Raw genomic sequence first — 17,463 nt, forward strand, 5'->3', positions numbered from 1 at the left:
GTCTAAGGTAAACAAAATATGGTTAGAGGCCGTGGTTTTGGTTACAAAGTAAGACAATCTCCGATGCATGAGAAGAGTTCAATTGTGCGTGAATTCAAACTCTTGCCAGCTTCTTATGCTACCATTCAAACCAGAAAATAATTCACTTGTAAGGCGCTCCAATCCCGCAACGGCAACATTCTTCGATGCCTTATCAAGCAATCACTAAAGTAAAACCCATGACCGCGTCTAATTAATACATGAGAACATTACCAGTATCATGTTATGGGATTTTCTTAAAAACAATATCATCGTAACCAAGCCAAAAGGGGTAACAACCCCAACATATATCAGATAGCATAAAGACTTAAGTACACTCCATAACAAGAACCCAAAACCACGTGTCATACTAGGTGAGTAGTATTAAACAATCGCACGCCACACTATTCAAGCATGCAAAAAAGATATGTTCAATTGTCTCATGTTTCAACATAGGGTGATAACCTTATGGCACCACCTGGCCAAGTTATCATCGATTAAAGTACACGCCAAGATAAATACCAAATAAAAAACTTAATATCTTGTAAGCTTCCCGAATCTTTCCGCCCGAAACCTCACTTGGCATAAGTATCCAAGGATACAGAAGATCAACAAGTTCTTTTATGTACTGTTTTATTTAGAGATCAGTCACATAGGCAAACCACTGTCTTTGTTTTTAACTTTATATTCTCTTCTGTCCCATGTCAAAGGTCAAGATTTCCTATAAAGATAATGTACAACGGCTAGAGGCCGGGGTCCTGAGAATTGCTAGTGCGCCCCAGAAAGAAAGTCAAAAGAGCCTTCATTGCGCTTTCATGGGTAAAGCTTTCTCGTTGCTCTCATCACAAAGCACGTCACATAGATGGATGGATAACTTGATGTGTCATGGTGTTGTCTTCTCCAAAGAAAACAAATAAGATACTAGTATAGCCGGTGAAGTATTTCTAGGGGAAGTCCCTAGGGAAAAAGTATTTCTAGGGGAGAACTTTGGCATCTTGCAGAGAGCAAGCATTGGAACGTACCATGGCACATGTGGTGTGGATGCCCCTTGCTAGCTTGGAATTGCTTGTACGCAGGCATACTATTCTCCTAGCTGTCCGGCAAAACCGATGGACGAGGAATTCCTCTGCTGCAAAATGCACATGGTGGCAGCTGGACAGCATATCCATACCTTCTTGCATGGTCCACCCCATCCTTTTTTTTCATGTCTCAAATTTGATTATCTTTGTTAAAAATACCTTGATTAGGAATTTTTCTGTCACATATTTTTCTTTTTGGGAAAACAAGCTCTGGTGATAGATCACTTTATACTATAATAATAAAGTCAATCGGCTAAACAAGGATATATATAGTGTTGAAGAAATCCTCAAAAGCTGATAAAAATGAAAAACACGAGAAAACACATCAAAGACGCGATAAGCATTAGCATACGCTGCTAGAGTGTCGCCAAGGAGAAGCGTAGGAGATTCGCCACCACGACCGATAGTCACCCACACTCAACGACGATGTCCCCAAGAAGTTAACACCGCCATGCGCCGCCGCTGTCATGCCTACCGAAGTGGAGGAAGGTTTTTACCCAGAGTGTTGACGGGAAAGGAGAGGACCAAGGCGGCGCCCCCAAGGGGACTCCGACACCCACATGCATCAATATCGTCGACGTCAAAACACAAAGCTTTCGCTCAACCCCTCCATCCACCGCGCCGATGGGACCGGCCACAGACCCATATATCCTAACGAGGGCACACCACGATTGGCTGAGAACTTTAGATCCAGATCAGGGCGAGGCCGCCACCGTCGGCGACAACTTTTCCATGACCAGCAGCAACCGCGCACCTGCCACCCAGATGACCGAAGCACACCACCAACACCTGCCTCGACGCCGCTCGCTGGAGAGCCAGCCACGAGGATCGCCGCCCCGGCAATCATAGCTTTCCTATCTTTTTGGTAAAAATGAAAAAACTTGATTAGAAATTTCCCTATCACGCATTATCTCCGTCCCAAATTTTTTATCTTAGGTTTGTTTAGATACGGGTCTATCTAGCAATTTTGGGACGGAGGGAGTAATTCCTAATTGTTGTGATGCTTAACTAATTTCTTGTAGTACTTGTCGAATGCCAAACATAGGTGATATGTGTTCTTTCTATAGCAATTGTTTTCCTAGAATAGCATATACCCCACCAATCCACCGATGAGAAACTAGTCCATTGATAGGTCGATGAGAAGGACGCCTCATATCGAACGCAAAAAACTTTCCATGGAATTACTTTTGCAGCTTGCTTATCTTCGAAGGATGGTAATAAGCTCGTCCCGCCGGTGATGGCGAGTGTAACACATGTACTCCAGTTGGAGAGGGCCCTGATGATGGCGATCCCGTAGGCCAATCCACGTGTCAAGACCATGTGCTGCCAGATGGGTTAAGGAACCCAAACCCAGTATATAGCTTTCCCAAGATCACGATCAAGAGTAAAACACAAGCACAAAGCACACGCTTAGCTTTGAATAATGCCTCTGCTTTTGGCTCCACTAGAGAGCCTTTTAAGCCGGAGCCTTGACCGAGGACGCAGACTAACCTACCCATGATTAATTAGCTGGGTTGCACACGCATGTCTTGTACTTACGCGTACTACTTTTAACTTAATCAACCTTGCCTTTTGTCCTCTTGTAGAATATTTTCTCGAGTATAGTATGTTTCTTAGTGGTGAAGCCATATATGCATGCTATCCAGCCATACATATATATCTTTACTGTAAATAGTTTCATCCTTGTGAACCAAGCAACTTGATGTGTTTACCCCGTGAAGAAGTGCAAAGGCTTATGTTTGTGGAAATTCAAACACGTGCTTCCCCGGTCGAAACGGCTATCCTCGTAATGTAAAATGGATAATTTCGAAAGAAAACAAGACGTGTAAATGTCTGAGTTCTTTTGTCTGCTTATTATAAAATCAGTGGAGATTAAGAACATGAGTTTTTGTGACATGTATGAAAGGATTAAAAAGCCAAAAAAATTATAACAATAGAGCACCAAATTTTGCCCACCACGTTTCTTTATGAAGAATTGCATGCACATACAAGACATAAAAAAATATGTGTAATATGTTCTGGATTTTTTTATCATTTTATATTTTTATACATCTATTTTTACACATAAAAAAATATGTGTAATATTGTCTATATGTGTAATAGAGCACCTAATTTCACCTCTCTTAACCTATCTGTGGCTATAGGTAGTATTGTGCCATGCCATGTAGGAAAAACAATCATTTTTATAACATTAATATGCACTATACTTTCTACCATATATATCTTACTGTAAATAGTTTCATCCTTGTGAACCAAGCAACTTGATGTGTGTTTACCCGTGAAGAAGTGCAAAGCTTATGTGTGTGGAAATTCAAACGCGTGCTTCCCTGTCGAAATGGTTATCCTCATAATGTAAGATGGATAGGATTTCGAAAGAAACTAGACATAAAAAAAGTATATGTGTAATATGTTTTGGATTTTTTATCATTTTATATTTTTATACATATATTGTCTATATGTCCCGACTTCTCCTCTCTTAACCTACCCGTGGCTATAGATAATATCGTGCCATGCCATCTAGTCTAGGAAAAACAGTCATTTTTACAACATTAATACGTACTATTCTTTCTGCTTGACGTTATCACGACATGCAAGACGACATTATATTTGTGGAGCATTGATTATGAACTCCCCCCCCCCCCTAGTAACGCTACGCCGCTGCACAGGGTGAGGCACATGTCACCGACTACCCCTGCATGCCCGTTTGCAATTATGCCGGCGTACTATCTGTTTTGCCCCTCCTAACCTATCTTTGGCTATAGATAGCATTGTTCCATGACATACATGGAAAAAATCATTTCTGCAACATTAATATGCACTATTTTTTGCTTGTTGTTAGAAATAACCACGACACGGGAGATCACACCATGGCATGATCTTATACAACAAGGTTCGGCCGAATTCTACATTTGCGGAGCATTGATCGCGAGCTCTCCTCCCCATCGTACCACTATGCCGCCGCCGCACGGGGGTGGGCCATATGCCACCTATCTTAACAAGTGTGGCGGTGTTACGTGGCGTAGGATACAAACCGGTTCGACACCGACACTACCGACACCTTATCCACGGTAATTACAGCTCCGGGGCCAAACACAACCTCACGTGTACAACGTTCATTTACGATAGCTTTCCGACATGTCACATTTATGATGCCCCATCTGTCCCGAGATATAAGGCATTTTACTGTCTCCAAAAGCCAAACTTGATCAAATTTAGAGGAGTTTTATAGGGGAAAATAATATCAAGATGATCTATAATACTCCCTCTGTAAACTAGTATAGAACGTTTTCGGTCAGAATTTCAGAGGAGTACGTACCAAATAAATACTCCTAGAATATCAACATATATTTTCATGATGGGTCCAATTAATGGAGCTGGCCCAAAAAATAGAGATATTTGACTTTATTAAAAGAAAAACAATACTACACCTTATTACTCCATCCGTCCCAAAATAAATGTCTCAAGCTTAGTAGAGTTGGTACAAATTTAAGACACTTATTTTAAAACGAAATGAATATTATATATATATCAATATTTTAAAAGCGGAGGGTGCAATATTTCGCGAGGAATTATCCATAGCAATTAACCGCGCCCCTAACCGCTTGGAGCTGGCCCAAAGGCACCAAATACGCGAGCAGTAACAAACATGAACGCACCGTCCTCCAACAAACCTATTCCATCGGTCCACGCACATCGCCGCCCTCGCTCCGGCATCCGACGGCCGCCGTCAGCCCAAACACGTCCCGCAACCAAAGATCCAACCGACTAACCCGAATTTTAACACCACGGATAACAATATCCGGGAGGCCGACCGGCGGGCCCCACCGCGCCCTGGAGTAAACTACCATGCACCTTTTCGTCATAAATAAAATATAAATTACGAGAATGGGCCTCCTCCTGCCCCCGCGTGTGTTAGGCTGGTCATAGTGAAGAGTAACTTAGACTAGTAACATACATATGTTACTAGTCTATGTTACTACCTTCATAGTGGGTAGTGTCATAGGTGTGGTAATATAGTTGCCTTCATTTATTACTTTGTAGACTCATTATGCATTGGAAACCGCTATGTGATGGTAACATATTATGTTACTCTATTTGCCTCTCTCCTCATTAACTACTTGCCACATCACCAATTTTGCTTATGTGGCATCTATGTTACTACCTATGTTACTCCCACTATGACCAGCCTTATTATTTTTCTCTTGCTCACTCTCCTCCGTCCGCCCCGTGCATCTCTCTCCTCTCTCCTCTCTCCTCGTATATTCTTCTTCTTCCTCCTCCGCCTCCGCGTCCCAATCTCCAACGAACTCCCCGAATCCCGCCCCGCCCCGACACAAATCCGCTCCCCCCTTGTCAATCCCGCCCCCACCCCCTCGCCGCAATCCGTCCCATCACGCCCGATTCCAGCCTCGCCCGCCCGCCGGCGCAATCCGCTCCCAAGGCGCCGTTCTTGGACGGAGAAGGAGTTCCCTTTCGGTTAGGCGCTGCGGAGGCTCCTGCGCCGGAGTTCTACGCCGGAGGTAGAGTTCTCTGAGGCTCGTTGATGTTGGCGATGCGGTGGCCGTGGCCGCCGGCGGCGAGGAAGTTCAGCGTGCGGCTGGTGGTGCGGCGGGCGGAGGGCCTGCCCCCTGCCCCCGCGACGGACGCCGATGCCGAGGCCAGGATGGCCGTCGAGCTCAAGTGGAAGGGCCCCAAGGCCAGGTGGAAGGGCCTCCGGGTCTGCCGCAACCGCACGCGCCTGGAGGCGCCGGCGCCGGCGGTGGATGCGGAGCCCTCCGCGGCGGCCGTGGCGTGGGACGAGGAGTTCGAGGACGTGGTCACCCTCACCGCGGCCTCGCACCGCAAGCCCGCCGCCGCGTTCCACCCCTGGGACCTCTCCTTCTCCGTCCTCAATCTGAGCACACTCCCCCCTCTTTCTCTTTCCGCGTACTGCTACCTTTTTTCTTTTCGTGTGGAAATTAAAGTAATTTTGATATGTTCTTGACGTAATTGGATCGATGGATATGTTATTTTGACGATTTCTCCACCCGCACTCTGTGCCGATTCTGATTCGATTGGATCATTAGATTAAAAGTTTCGCGTGGGTGTTTGAATCATTCCTGTTTGGATGTATTTTTTTAGAATTTCATCCCCGGTCATGGTGATGGTGAAAGTTTTGACTTTTTTCGTTGAAAAAGTCAGTCTCATTGGTTTTTCGTTGAAAACGATAACGTGTTTATAATTCGTTTGGATCTTGCCTTTTACAACAGCAACAGAACAATCCAAGGCAACAAACCCAAGCTTTTAACAATATATGACAATTCTAGATTTTATTATTAGCTTTAACAGAATAAGACAATTATAAAATTGATTAAAAGTTTTTTTTTCTGAAAAACATGCAAGCAGTGTGGTTGGTGCTGGTTTTTATTTCAGTTTTTCTGACGATAGGATTATTGATCTTAGCCACTTTTCTGCCCTTTTTGGCTATTGTGATGTTCAATGATTAGGATTCTGGTGGTTAGGCCATGTAGTTTGTTATTTGGAATCTACAAATCGGTTTAGCTTTATTGCAAATTTAGAATAGCTTACTGGTGACAATGAGGTGTTTTTTAGCCAGTATATGCTTGTCTTGGCGACTGAGTTATTTGAATATATGAAAGCCGAGCTGTTGATTTAATGATAAGTATCTATGTTGTTCATATTAGTAGCTTCAGCTTTGCTGTTGTAAACTAGGTATGGTACAAGGAGAAAGCGATATAATGCAATATACGATTAATTATACTCTTGTCGGGCTTCGCAAACTCAGGAGAGATTGTCCATACATGAATTGATTAGGCTTATTGTACTTGTCCTGCCAATTGTTGCTTTGTGAGCCTTTAGACAAACACCGACACAATGAAAAAAATGATGCCGTGCCTTGTTGTCCCAGCTGTTTCCACTAGTTTGTGATTGGCGGTATTGTCATTTTGTCATGTTGTTTGCTTGGTGATTCGCCGTTGCGCCATTTATTGTTTTGAGTACACTGTGTAACTGGAAGCTAATCTAGTGGGAGCTTGCTAGTTGCCACCCATTTATCAGGGAAAAGAAACGGATAGTTACAATTGGTGCCATATACCCTCTACTGTACTTCTTCACCGACACATTTAAATTCCTATGAGGCAGGCTACCAGTTCTGCTGAGTTGAACTAGTGCAAAATGACCGCATCATTTAAAGCTGTACGCGGCAGGCTAGTGGTTTTGCTGAGTTAAACTATTGTTAATTGACCACAGCATTCAAATCCACATGAGGCAGGCTACCAGTTTTGCTGAGTTAAACTAGTGTAAATTGGAATGTGTAGAACACTTTGCATCTTCTTTTGATTAGTCTGTTCTAATGCATTCCTGCACTTTATTCTGACCTCTCAATGGTTTGTTTCTATTGTTGCAGGATTCAAATAAAGGCCCAAAAGGTGAATTAATTTTGGGAACTGCATCACTGAACCTAGCAGATTACACATCTGCTCCTGAAGAGGAAATCGAGATCATCCTCCCATTATCGGTGCCCAATGGCACACCTGAGTCTTCCCCATCACTTCATGTATGTTGGTGGATATGATGCTATAAACCAATGACACTTTCTTGTCCAATATATATTGTTTTCTCATTGGAACACCATATATCATATAGTCAACCAGTTTGTTAATTACTGTCCTTTTTTTTCAGCTCACTCTGAGTTTGGTGGAACTAAGACTTCCTCAGCAATCATCAGATGCAGCACAGCGTTCTGTTGCTTGTGTCCCATTGTCACCATCTTCTGGTGACTCTGTTCCTTCTGGAAAAGATGAGCATTCTGTTATTAAAGCTGGGCTGAGAAAGGTGAAAATCATCACAGATCTTGTGTCGACTCGGAGGTCTAAGAAGGCTAAGAGAGAGGATGACAGCAGTGATAAGTATGTTCATAGTGACGGCGCCGAATACCCTTGTGTTATTGACTCTGATGATGATCTAGATGATAGACAGAGGGATGATGACTTTGGGGGTTCAACTGTCAGGAAGTCCTTCAGCTACGGTTCGCTGCAGTCTGTGAATGTAGCTGGTGGCCTCTTTTATGCACATGCAAGGATTGATGGAGAGCATGAGGACTGGATATATTACAGTCACCGTAAATCTGACGCCGGCTATCATGTAGAGAAAGAGCCATCATCCACTTCGGAGGAGAATTCCTCTGTAGTTATTCCGCGAAAAAGGAGCATACTTCCTTGGAGAAAGGTCAAACTGCCGAAGAAAGGGGAACCCTTGTTGAAGAACAAGAATGGCGAAGAGGGTGGCGATGATATTGACTATGATCGTCGGCTATTAACCTCTTCTGATGAATCCGTTTCTGGGGTACCTATTTCTTTCATATCTTGGGACATGATTCTTGATATTCACTTTCTGTTTACTGCTTTCATGCCCATTTCCCTTTGTTTTTCTTGGTTTTGTGGCACCATCGTTGGAGGCTTGCTGATATAGCGTATGATCTTTCTTATTTTCAGGGATCAAGTGGTTCTGTTAGTACTATGGAGTCAGTATTTGGCGATGACAATTTTGTTGTGGGGAACTGGGAGTCAAAGGAGGTACTTAGTCGTGATGGGCATTTGAAGCTTTCCACCCAGGTGTTCTTCGCATCAATAGACCAGAGGAGTGAACGGGCTGCCGGGGAGAGTGCCTGCACCGCACTGGTGGCTGTCATCGCGGACTGGTTCCAGGCAAACCAGGAGCTGATGCCAATCCGCTCACAGTTTGACAGCCTCATCCGAGAAGGATCTCTAGAGTGGAGGAAACTTTGTGAGAATGAGACCTATAGAGAGCGCTTCCCCGACAAGCACTTTGATCTTGAGACAGTACTTCATGCCAAGATCCGCCCACTCACAGTTGCTCCTAGCAAGTCATTCGTTGGGTTTTTCCAGCCTGAAAGTGCAGAGGATGGCAGTGGGTTTGACTTCCTTGATGGTGCCATGTCCTTCGATAACATCTGGGAAGAGATCAGCCAAGCAGCGGAGGCTTCCACTGAGAAGCCTACTCTTTATGTTGTCAGCTGGAACGACCATTTTTTTGTTCTCAAGGTCGAGGCTGACGCATATTACATCATTGATACGCTTGGTGAGAGGCTGTATGAAGGTTGCAACCAGGCATACATCTTGAAGTTCGACGACAGCACCACAATTCACAAAGAGCCAGCCGAAAAGAAAGAAGGCAGCCCTGATTCCAGCGCGCACCACAAGGATTCTGCGGAAAGCTCCTCCACCGAGCAGGACAGCGGAACCGACGACACCGAGGAGACCGAGCTCGTCGTGCTCAAGGGCAAGGAGGCATGCAAGGAGTACATCAAGAGCTTCCTGGCCGCCATCCCGATCCGGGAGCTGCAGGCCGACATCAAGAAGGGGCTCATGGCGTCGACGCCGCTGCACCACCGCCTCCAGATCGAGTTCCACTACACCGAGGCATGCCCCAGAGAGATCACCCTCCCGGCGGCCCAGGCCCCCGCGATCGAAGCCCCCTTCGAGTTTTGCTGGCCCGACCCGCCGCCCGCCATGGAGTTTCCCCTGGCACCTGCAGTCGCCGTTGTATAGTGCCCGCCGCCATGGCTGCCGAGAGCTAATCGACCGGCGTTTAACATACAGAGGGAGAGAGAGAGAGAGAGAGAGAGAGAGAGAGAGAGAGAGAGAGGCTCCTTTTTCAGGGCGAACCCTGAAGTGAACCGGGTCGAAGATCTGGCTTCATCTCGGGTTTGCGCCGTTTGCTGTCTAGTTAGTTAAGATGAAACCGAACTGACTAGTATAGGTAACCGAACCGAACCAAATTCCCGTTTTGCTCCGTGTGTGTGTGTGTGTGTGTGTGTTTTCCTTCACTTTCTCTGCCAGGCTATGGGAGGGAGGAGCTTTCATCTTGTACAAAGAAAGAAGAATGCTGTCTGCTCCGACCTGCCGTCCTGAATTGAGTGGTGATGGGACCTGTAATCATCCTTAGTAGATCCTCAATGTTAATTATGTTAATGCTAATTATTATGCCATGTGTCCCTCCTGAGATGTTTACCTACTGCTTTCAGTTTACATGTTCTCCAGTTTCACAGGTCTGAGAATTTGGATTGAAGAAGGGGACATGTTTATAGTTCAAAAAAGAAAGAAAGAAAGAAAGAAAGAAAGGAAGTGGACATGTGAATGCAAAACACACTAGCTAGTACTAATTGAGTTGGATCATCTTGTGAACATGACATAATCCTTGGATGATGAGCAGTTTCATGTCTGCATCAGTGCAAAGATTTATCAAAACTAGTGAAGCCTCTCGCTGTCAACGACTGCTTTTGCGGTGCATGACAGGGAACTCATCCCATCCACCACAGATGTATTTCTTTTTGGACGAGTGCGACAGGTGAGCTGTAGCTGCCATTGTGGAACTGTTAGATGCAGTGTGTACATCGTGTGTGTACATGTGACAGGTCAAAGTCGAACTTTATTTGTTTATAGGATTTTAAAAAAATCTGGTGTATTTCAATGCTCATGCTAGCTGGCATCACTTTTCTGGAGTCAACTCTGACCTGTAGATACATGCTCATCAGATTCAGATGGCTCATATTGACCTGTAGATACAACTCCTACCAAAATTCTAACCATTCTAACAACAGGATCCGGAAAATGGCTGAGCTGAAAACAAAACAGAAAAACAATACCAGTGCAGCAAGTAAAGCAAGCTGCAGCATAATTTACCTTGGCAAGATTTTTTGTAGGAGAAACATTTTGTCTACTGTCAAAATGCCTGTAAAAATCCTGCAAAGTTCCTGTAAAAACTCCTACCAAAAATCTAACTGTTCTAACAACAGGATCTGGAAAAATGCAGAGGGTTTACCAACCAGGCGCAATAGCAATATACTCTACCAATTCATGGCACCGAAATAAAAGCAGCATTATGGCCAGGTCAGGCTCAGGCAGTAGTACTTTCTCACAGCCATTGCAGGGCTGAAAAAGTTGGCATATGGGGGGGGGGCTTTTTGTGTGCTCAAAGCCATGCAGATTAATTGTTTGGTTAATTGCCTCAAAAAAAATTGTTTGATTAATTGGCTTACTGAAGTATTAATGGGTCCAGTTAAGTACACCTGTGGCAGTTTTGACGCCTGTAGCTGTTGCATCTCTAATCATTCTATCAACTGAATGAAAGGTCATAGCTAGAATTATCGCCATGACATTTGTATACAACTGCAATTAAAAAAAACAGGCAAGAACATTACTACTAATATCTCATCCATGAGTTCCATTCAACCTGGGCAAGGAGAGGCATGTCTGGTTTCTCTCTGTGATGGGCTATTTCTGGGCAACAACTCATCACAAAGAGGCTGCTCAAACTGTCATGGAACAGCAGAAAACTCACTCGGCGTCCTACTTGAAGTAGGTTCAGAGTTGAAAGCCTGAAACTCTGCAGTTGTGGTCCATGTCTGGGACACAAGTACATACACATGCAGACATGGATTTTGGGCACACAGTTGCGCATTACTACAAAAATTGTATTTTTTGAAAAAATAATATCAAAGCCCTTGTTGAAATTTTGTCGGGTTTGAAAGTTTGCGGCAACAAGAAAACAAATCCGTCCCTCGCAAAATAGAATAAAATAATTCATACATATGCTGTTCAGAGGCTTCAGTTTCTTCTTCTTTCTGCAGAGCGCTTGCATTCATATTTTTGCAAAATATTATGATCAAATGCCCATACCAAATTTCCACAGATGGCCATATATCATGATACTAATTATTTGATAATTTGCTCAGTATGTGCATGTCCCAACAACATTCGTCCATAACATCCCAGAAGACGAGCTGCAAAGCATGCCAAGTACTCCCTCTGTGAACTAATATAAGAGCGTTTAGATCACTAAAGTAGTGATTAAAGCTCTTATATTAGTTTACGGAGGGAGTACTTCCGCAACATGTACCACCAAAGAAGGAAATGGTGACTCTCTTGGTTGCGATTCAACGCCGGAAGGTGGCCTGGGATCGAGCCATGGAACAACGACTACTGCTTATTAGGTGGTCATGGACCAACACGACAGCCAAGATCTCCTCCTCCTTGGACGAGTAATCGTCGGAGTCGCAAAGGAAATTGTGGGGAAAAAAACTCATCGGCGGAGTCCATTTTGTATCTTGGCAAACTGTCGAACAGCTTGTGGGCGTCGACGCAGAAGTTGGCCGGCGAAGAGACGCGTGCCTCCCTTGGACCAGGTGGCTGACCTGGCGGAGTCCGAGGAGCGTCCGGTGTCAGGACAGCGGGCGGTGCCGGACGAAGGAGCTGGCCGGGGCGGGGAGGCGGCTTCCTGCCCACGGCGGCGTCGGAGGGGGGAGGGGGGTGGGTGGGTGGGTGGGAAGTTTCGGTGCCCCGGCAGCGAGGCGGTGGTGGCGGCGTTGGGGGGAGGTATGTCGGCACCGGCTGCTGGCAGAGGCACACGTCCGCTTCATGTTCGTGCCGACGCGAATCAAGATCAAAATTGGGCCGGGAATGGATCGACAGGCGGATGAAAAGTGGATGTGCGTCCGTTTGGGTCGGCGCGTTGGGCCGACTTTTCTGTCCGCGCCGACTCAAACGGACACGCGCGGACGAAATGAGTCGGCCCGCTGGAGTTGCTCTAATTATTTGTGTCGGCCATTCCTTATTGCAGCATGGTCATAAATTATCGAGAATGTGCATTTGACTAGTGCTACTATATTCAGTTCCAAAACAGAAAACAAAGTGGCCATCATGAATAAGATGGCCCACGGCTCATGGCTGAGCTGATAAGGAAAAAAAGGAAAAATAATACTCGTTCCGTCCCAAAATAAGTGTCTCAACTTTGTACTGAGCTTAAGACACTTATTTTGGGACGGAGGAAGTAACAAGTAAAGCAAGCTGCATCAAAATTTACCATGAAAATAATTTTGATTGGTGAAACATTTTTTCTACTTCCAAAATTCCTTCGAAGTTCTTGACAAATTTCAAAAAGGGCACAGAAAACAAAAAAAGGAGGTGGAAATTGCAGAGGTTTACCAAGCAGGCGCAATAGCTAGCCCATGCACTCTACCAATTCTATCATGGCACCGTCAGGCTGTGGTACCTCTTCTCACAGCCGTTGCGGGGTTGAAAAATGTGGCATATGTGGTGCCCTTTTGTTGCTGAACATTGTTGTGTGTGCTCAACTCAAAGCTATGCTGGTAAATTGTTTGATTAATTGGCTTACTGAAGTTTTAATGGGTCTAGTTAAGTACGCCCATTGTAGCTCCACACCTGTACCATTTCTAATTAAACCCTTGTTAGAAACTGCATGTCCAGTTTCTGATCTGGGGCAGAAGGGGCGTGTCTAGTTTCTCCAGTTCATCTGTGATGCAGCACATGTACTGAGAGAGACTGCAGAAGAGCAGAAAACTAGGCTTCCTACTTGTAGAAGGTTCAGAGATGAAAGCCTGAAGCATGATCACTGCAGACTGTATCTGCAATTGTAATCCGGGTCTGGGACTAGAGTACGCACGCAACCCGGATTTTGTGCACATGGTTGCACCTTGAACCTAGCTATCTTACACCCTCTGTACCTACTGTACATTTCTTTTTCTTTTTTTGAAGAAAAGTAAAATTCAAAGATCATGCTGATTTTGTTGTTGTTGTTGGAAATTTGAGGCAAATACGAAAAGCAGATTCGGACATTTTGAATAGTGAATGGTATCCTGTTCAGAGGCTCAGATTTTCTTCTTCTTCCCGCAGGGCGCTTGCATTCATATGTGCAACAACTTTTGCCAAATAATCAGTATGATAAAATGGGTAGATGCCCATACATCAAGATGCTAATTATTTGATTAATTTGCTGACAGGTCCAATATAAAAAATACTAAGTATAGTACATGGGCTGCTACCTTTGCTAAGTCGCTCAAAATAAACAAAAAAAATACTACACCACTCCTCCGCTTGGTAAGGGAAGCTAGCTGCGTGCTTACAATAATCGATCGATCCCCGTCCGCCTCATTGCTTGTGCTTTGGTGTGGCTAGCCGGCGACGATGGCGACGCAAGAAAAAGAAGAGGCACCCCACGCCGTCGGCCGCCGGGTCGTCTTGTTCCCGCTGCCGTTCCAGGGCCACCTCAGCCCCATGCTCCAGCTGGCCGAGCTCCTCCGCGCCCGCGGCCTGCCCGTCACCGTCCTCCACACCGACTTCAACGCGCCTGACCCTACACGGCACCCAGAGCTTGCCTTCGTCCCGATCCACGAGGCGCTTCCCACCTCAGCCACCTCCCCCGACGCCGACATCGTCGCGCAGCTCCTGGCCCTCAACAGCGGTTGCGAGGCGCCCTTCCGGGAGGCCCTGGCATCGCTGCTGCGCCGCGAGGACGTGGCCTGCGCCGTCGTCGACGGGCAGTGGTACGCGGCGCTGGGGGCGGCGAGCGCGCTCGGCGTCCCCGTGCTCGCGCTCCGCACGGACAGCGCCGCCACGTTCGGCAGCTTGCTTGCGTTCCCTCGGCTGCGCGACGCCGGCTACGTCCCAATCAAAGGCAAGTCGTGGTGCGAGTTCATTGAATTGAATTCGACGTACTCAACCTTGGAGCGCATGTATCGATGGATGCTTGTGAACTTTGTGTGCAGTTGCAGAGGAGCGACGGGACGAGCTTGTGCCGGAGCTGGAGCCGCTCCGCGTGCGCGACCTCATCCGCATCGACGGCAGCGACGTGGACGCGCTGTGCGGCTTCATCTCCCGCGTCGCCGACGCCGCGCGGGCCTCCGCGTCAGGGGTCGTGCTCAACTCGTTCGACGCCATCGAGGCGCCGGAGCTGGCCAGGATAGAGAAGGAGCTGTCCTGTCCGGCGTTCGCGGTCGGCCCGCTGCACAGGATGTGCCCCGGGCCGGCACCGGCGGAGCACGGCCTGCACGCGCCAGACCGCGGCTGCCTGGCGTGGCTGGACGCGCACCCGGCGCGCTCCGTGCTGTACGTGAGCCTGGGGAGCGTCGCTCGCGTCGACCGCGGCGTGTTCGAGGAGATGGCGTGGGGGCTGGCGGGCAGCGGCGTGCCGTTCCTGTGGGTCGTCCGGCCCGGCTCCGTTCGCGGCGGCGGCGCCGACGAACCACCCAACGGGCTCGACGAGGAAGCCAGGAGCAGGGGGAAGGTGGTGGCATGGGCGCCGCAGCTGGAGGTCCTGGCCCACGAGGCCGTCGGCGCCTTCTGGACGCACTGCGGCTGGAACTCAACGCTGGAGAGCGTGTGCGCCGGCGTGCCGATGCTCGCGCAGCCGTGCTTCGCGGACCAGACGGTGAACGCGAGGTACGTGACGCACCGGTGGGGCGTCGGGCTGGAGGTGGGAGACGTGATCGACAGGGTCAGGGTCGCCGAGAGGGTGAGGATGGTGATGCTCGGGGAAGAAGGGGATCGGGCGAGGGAGAAGGTGCGTGACCTCAAGCTGCAAGCAGACCAGTGTGTTGCTGCTAGTTTGGCCGTCGACAATCTCGTGCGGTACGTGCTGTCACTCTGAGTCGCCGGCCGGCTTCTCTACACGATTCTCCCCGTGATATTGAATAATGATCTCATCGGTGAATCATCGTCAGCGATGCCCTGAGAAAAAAAAATGACACCGCTTCGGCAATGTGTGCTTGCAGTATGTGTAAAAGCAGGATCCACACTTGCATAGACACAATCATCTTTCTTCCATGCATCAAAGCAGGCTTGCGGTAAAATAATGTTTTTCTTTTCGAAAGAGAGGAAGACCCCGGCCTCTGCATCACACTTTATTAATTATTCATAAAAACTTTATAAAGTAATACACCAGTAAGTCTGAAGCCACCATCTTAACAACATCTGTCGCTATTTTCTATCCACTTGATGAAGGGGTGCCGATAGTCCAAGCCTAATACCAAACAGACCTCGCACCTAAACCTAACATCTAAAAGAGGAGGCCTCAGTCAAGCCATATACCTGGTCTGGGGCACACACCAGTTCGGCGCACTCACAGAGACCGCCGGCGTCATCTTCCACCGATCCATCTTCAGAGCAGGTACTGACACCACGACCATGCCAGGTCTGCCATCAACGCCACCACGACGCCAGACAGCGCCATCCTCCCGCGTGAGTCCGTCTACACACATCAATCCTTACCGACAAAAAAAGATTGCAGTCAGGCTGATAATAGTCGAGTGACATTACTTCGTCGGTCCGAACTAAGGAATCTGTTAGAAGAACGCCGAGACTCCACTGCGCCACGCCACCGAGATCCACAGTCGTCGATGCGTAAGATGAAACACCGCTCCACCAAAGACGATGTCCGCTGGTCCCTCGAGCCCATGCACACCTCCAAGACTGACGCCCCCAAGGGGGAAACGACGCAAGAGCGCCGCCGTCATCCGATCTACCGATCTAGGGTTTCCCCTGAGGTAACAGATAGAGGTCTAGAACTTCTCCACGACAATGTCTTCAAGAAGAGAACGACACAGAAGAGAGACGCCATCGTCGGCCTTGGCATCTAGCCGAGTGCAAGGATTTCACCCAGATCTATTCGAAGAACCACCATCTAGTCTTGTGTACGAATTGCCGCCGTCTCTACCCGGGACTGAAAGTAGGATCCAGGCAGCCGTTGCCTGACCAGCCAGCAGCCGTTGCCTGACCAGCCAGCAGCCGCGCCACCAGAGAGCCCTACACCAGACCCCACCGCCGGCCCAGGAGAGGACGACGCCACGTACGCCCAGCAGCCACTGCCGCCAGTCCGTGCCGCCGCGCCCCATGCCTGCGCCACGTCGTCACTAGAAGAAAGTGTCCCGCGCCGCCATCCTTGGGCAGGAGGAGAAGAAGGCCCCCCCCCCCCGCCACCTAGGCCAAGCAGGCTTTGCCCGGCGACCTGCGCCGACAGCAGGGAGGAGGGACAGAGGAGGGGCGAGGGGCGGCAGATCTGGGCTTCCCCCGACCGCCCGCAAAGACGGCACGAGAAGAGGGACGAGGGGTCTGTTACGAGGAGAGGGCGGAGCGGTAAAATAATGCTACTTTGAGGCAGGAAGAAAGTGGCATCCGAGCAAGCAGGTGCTCTGATTTCCTAAACTTTTTCTATAACACCAATCAGGCAATGGAGGGCACCAGTGTCAAATGAAACAAAAGTGAATTTAATAGTGCTTTTAGCCTACTTTGTTTTAATATTGTCCGTATGTGATTGGTGCAAATGAAGAGAAAGAAAAAACAATAAAGAATACACTTTACCTATATGTAAGCCGTGTGGAAATTAATTTTTGGTTAGTCGATTTTTGAGACGTTGATTTCTGCTTTAAGATTCGTGTATTTAACTTTCTGGGTTCATATGCGTGTTGTTTGGCCTGTGTTTTCTTTACTGACCCATATTCAGGCCAATCAATTCTTTAATGGGCCGAAGCCTATTCCAGTGCGTCATTGCC

General features: G+C 47.6%; 2 protein-coding genes across 2 annotated transcripts; both read left to right on the top strand.

Annotated features, from left to right (window-relative positions):
- Positions 1 to 5,330: 5,330 nt before the first annotated feature.
- On the top strand, positions 5,331 to 10,107 carry LOC123102083 (uncharacterized). Its single transcript, XM_044523367.1, has 4 exons — positions 5,331 to 5,991; positions 7,504 to 7,653; positions 7,779 to 8,441; positions 8,591 to 10,107. Exons 1-4 carry the CDS (start codon positions 5,641 to 5,643, stop codon positions 9,665 to 9,667), a joined length of 2,241 nt encoding a protein of 746 aa, XP_044379302.1. The 5' UTR covers positions 5,331 to 5,640; the 3' UTR covers positions 9,668 to 10,107.
- Positions 10,108 to 14,003: 3,896 nt separating this feature from the next.
- LOC123106400 (DIMBOA UDP-glucosyltransferase BX8) lies at positions 14,004 to 15,785 on the top strand. The gene is made up of 2 exons (XM_044528581.1): positions 14,004 to 14,591; positions 14,689 to 15,785. The coding sequence occupies exons 1-2, from the start codon at positions 14,102 to 14,104 to the stop codon at positions 15,561 to 15,563; spliced, it is 1,365 nt and encodes a 454-aa protein (XP_044384516.1). The 5' UTR covers positions 14,004 to 14,101; the 3' UTR covers positions 15,564 to 15,785.
- The last annotated feature ends 1,678 nt before the right edge of the window (positions 15,786 to 17,463 follow it).

Source organism: Triticum aestivum, chromosome 5A (assembly GCF_018294505.1).
Source record: "Triticum aestivum cultivar Chinese Spring chromosome 5A, IWGSC CS RefSeq v2.1, whole genome shotgun sequence".
Classification (NCBI taxonomy): domain Eukaryota; kingdom Viridiplantae; phylum Streptophyta; class Magnoliopsida; order Poales; family Poaceae; genus Triticum; species Triticum aestivum.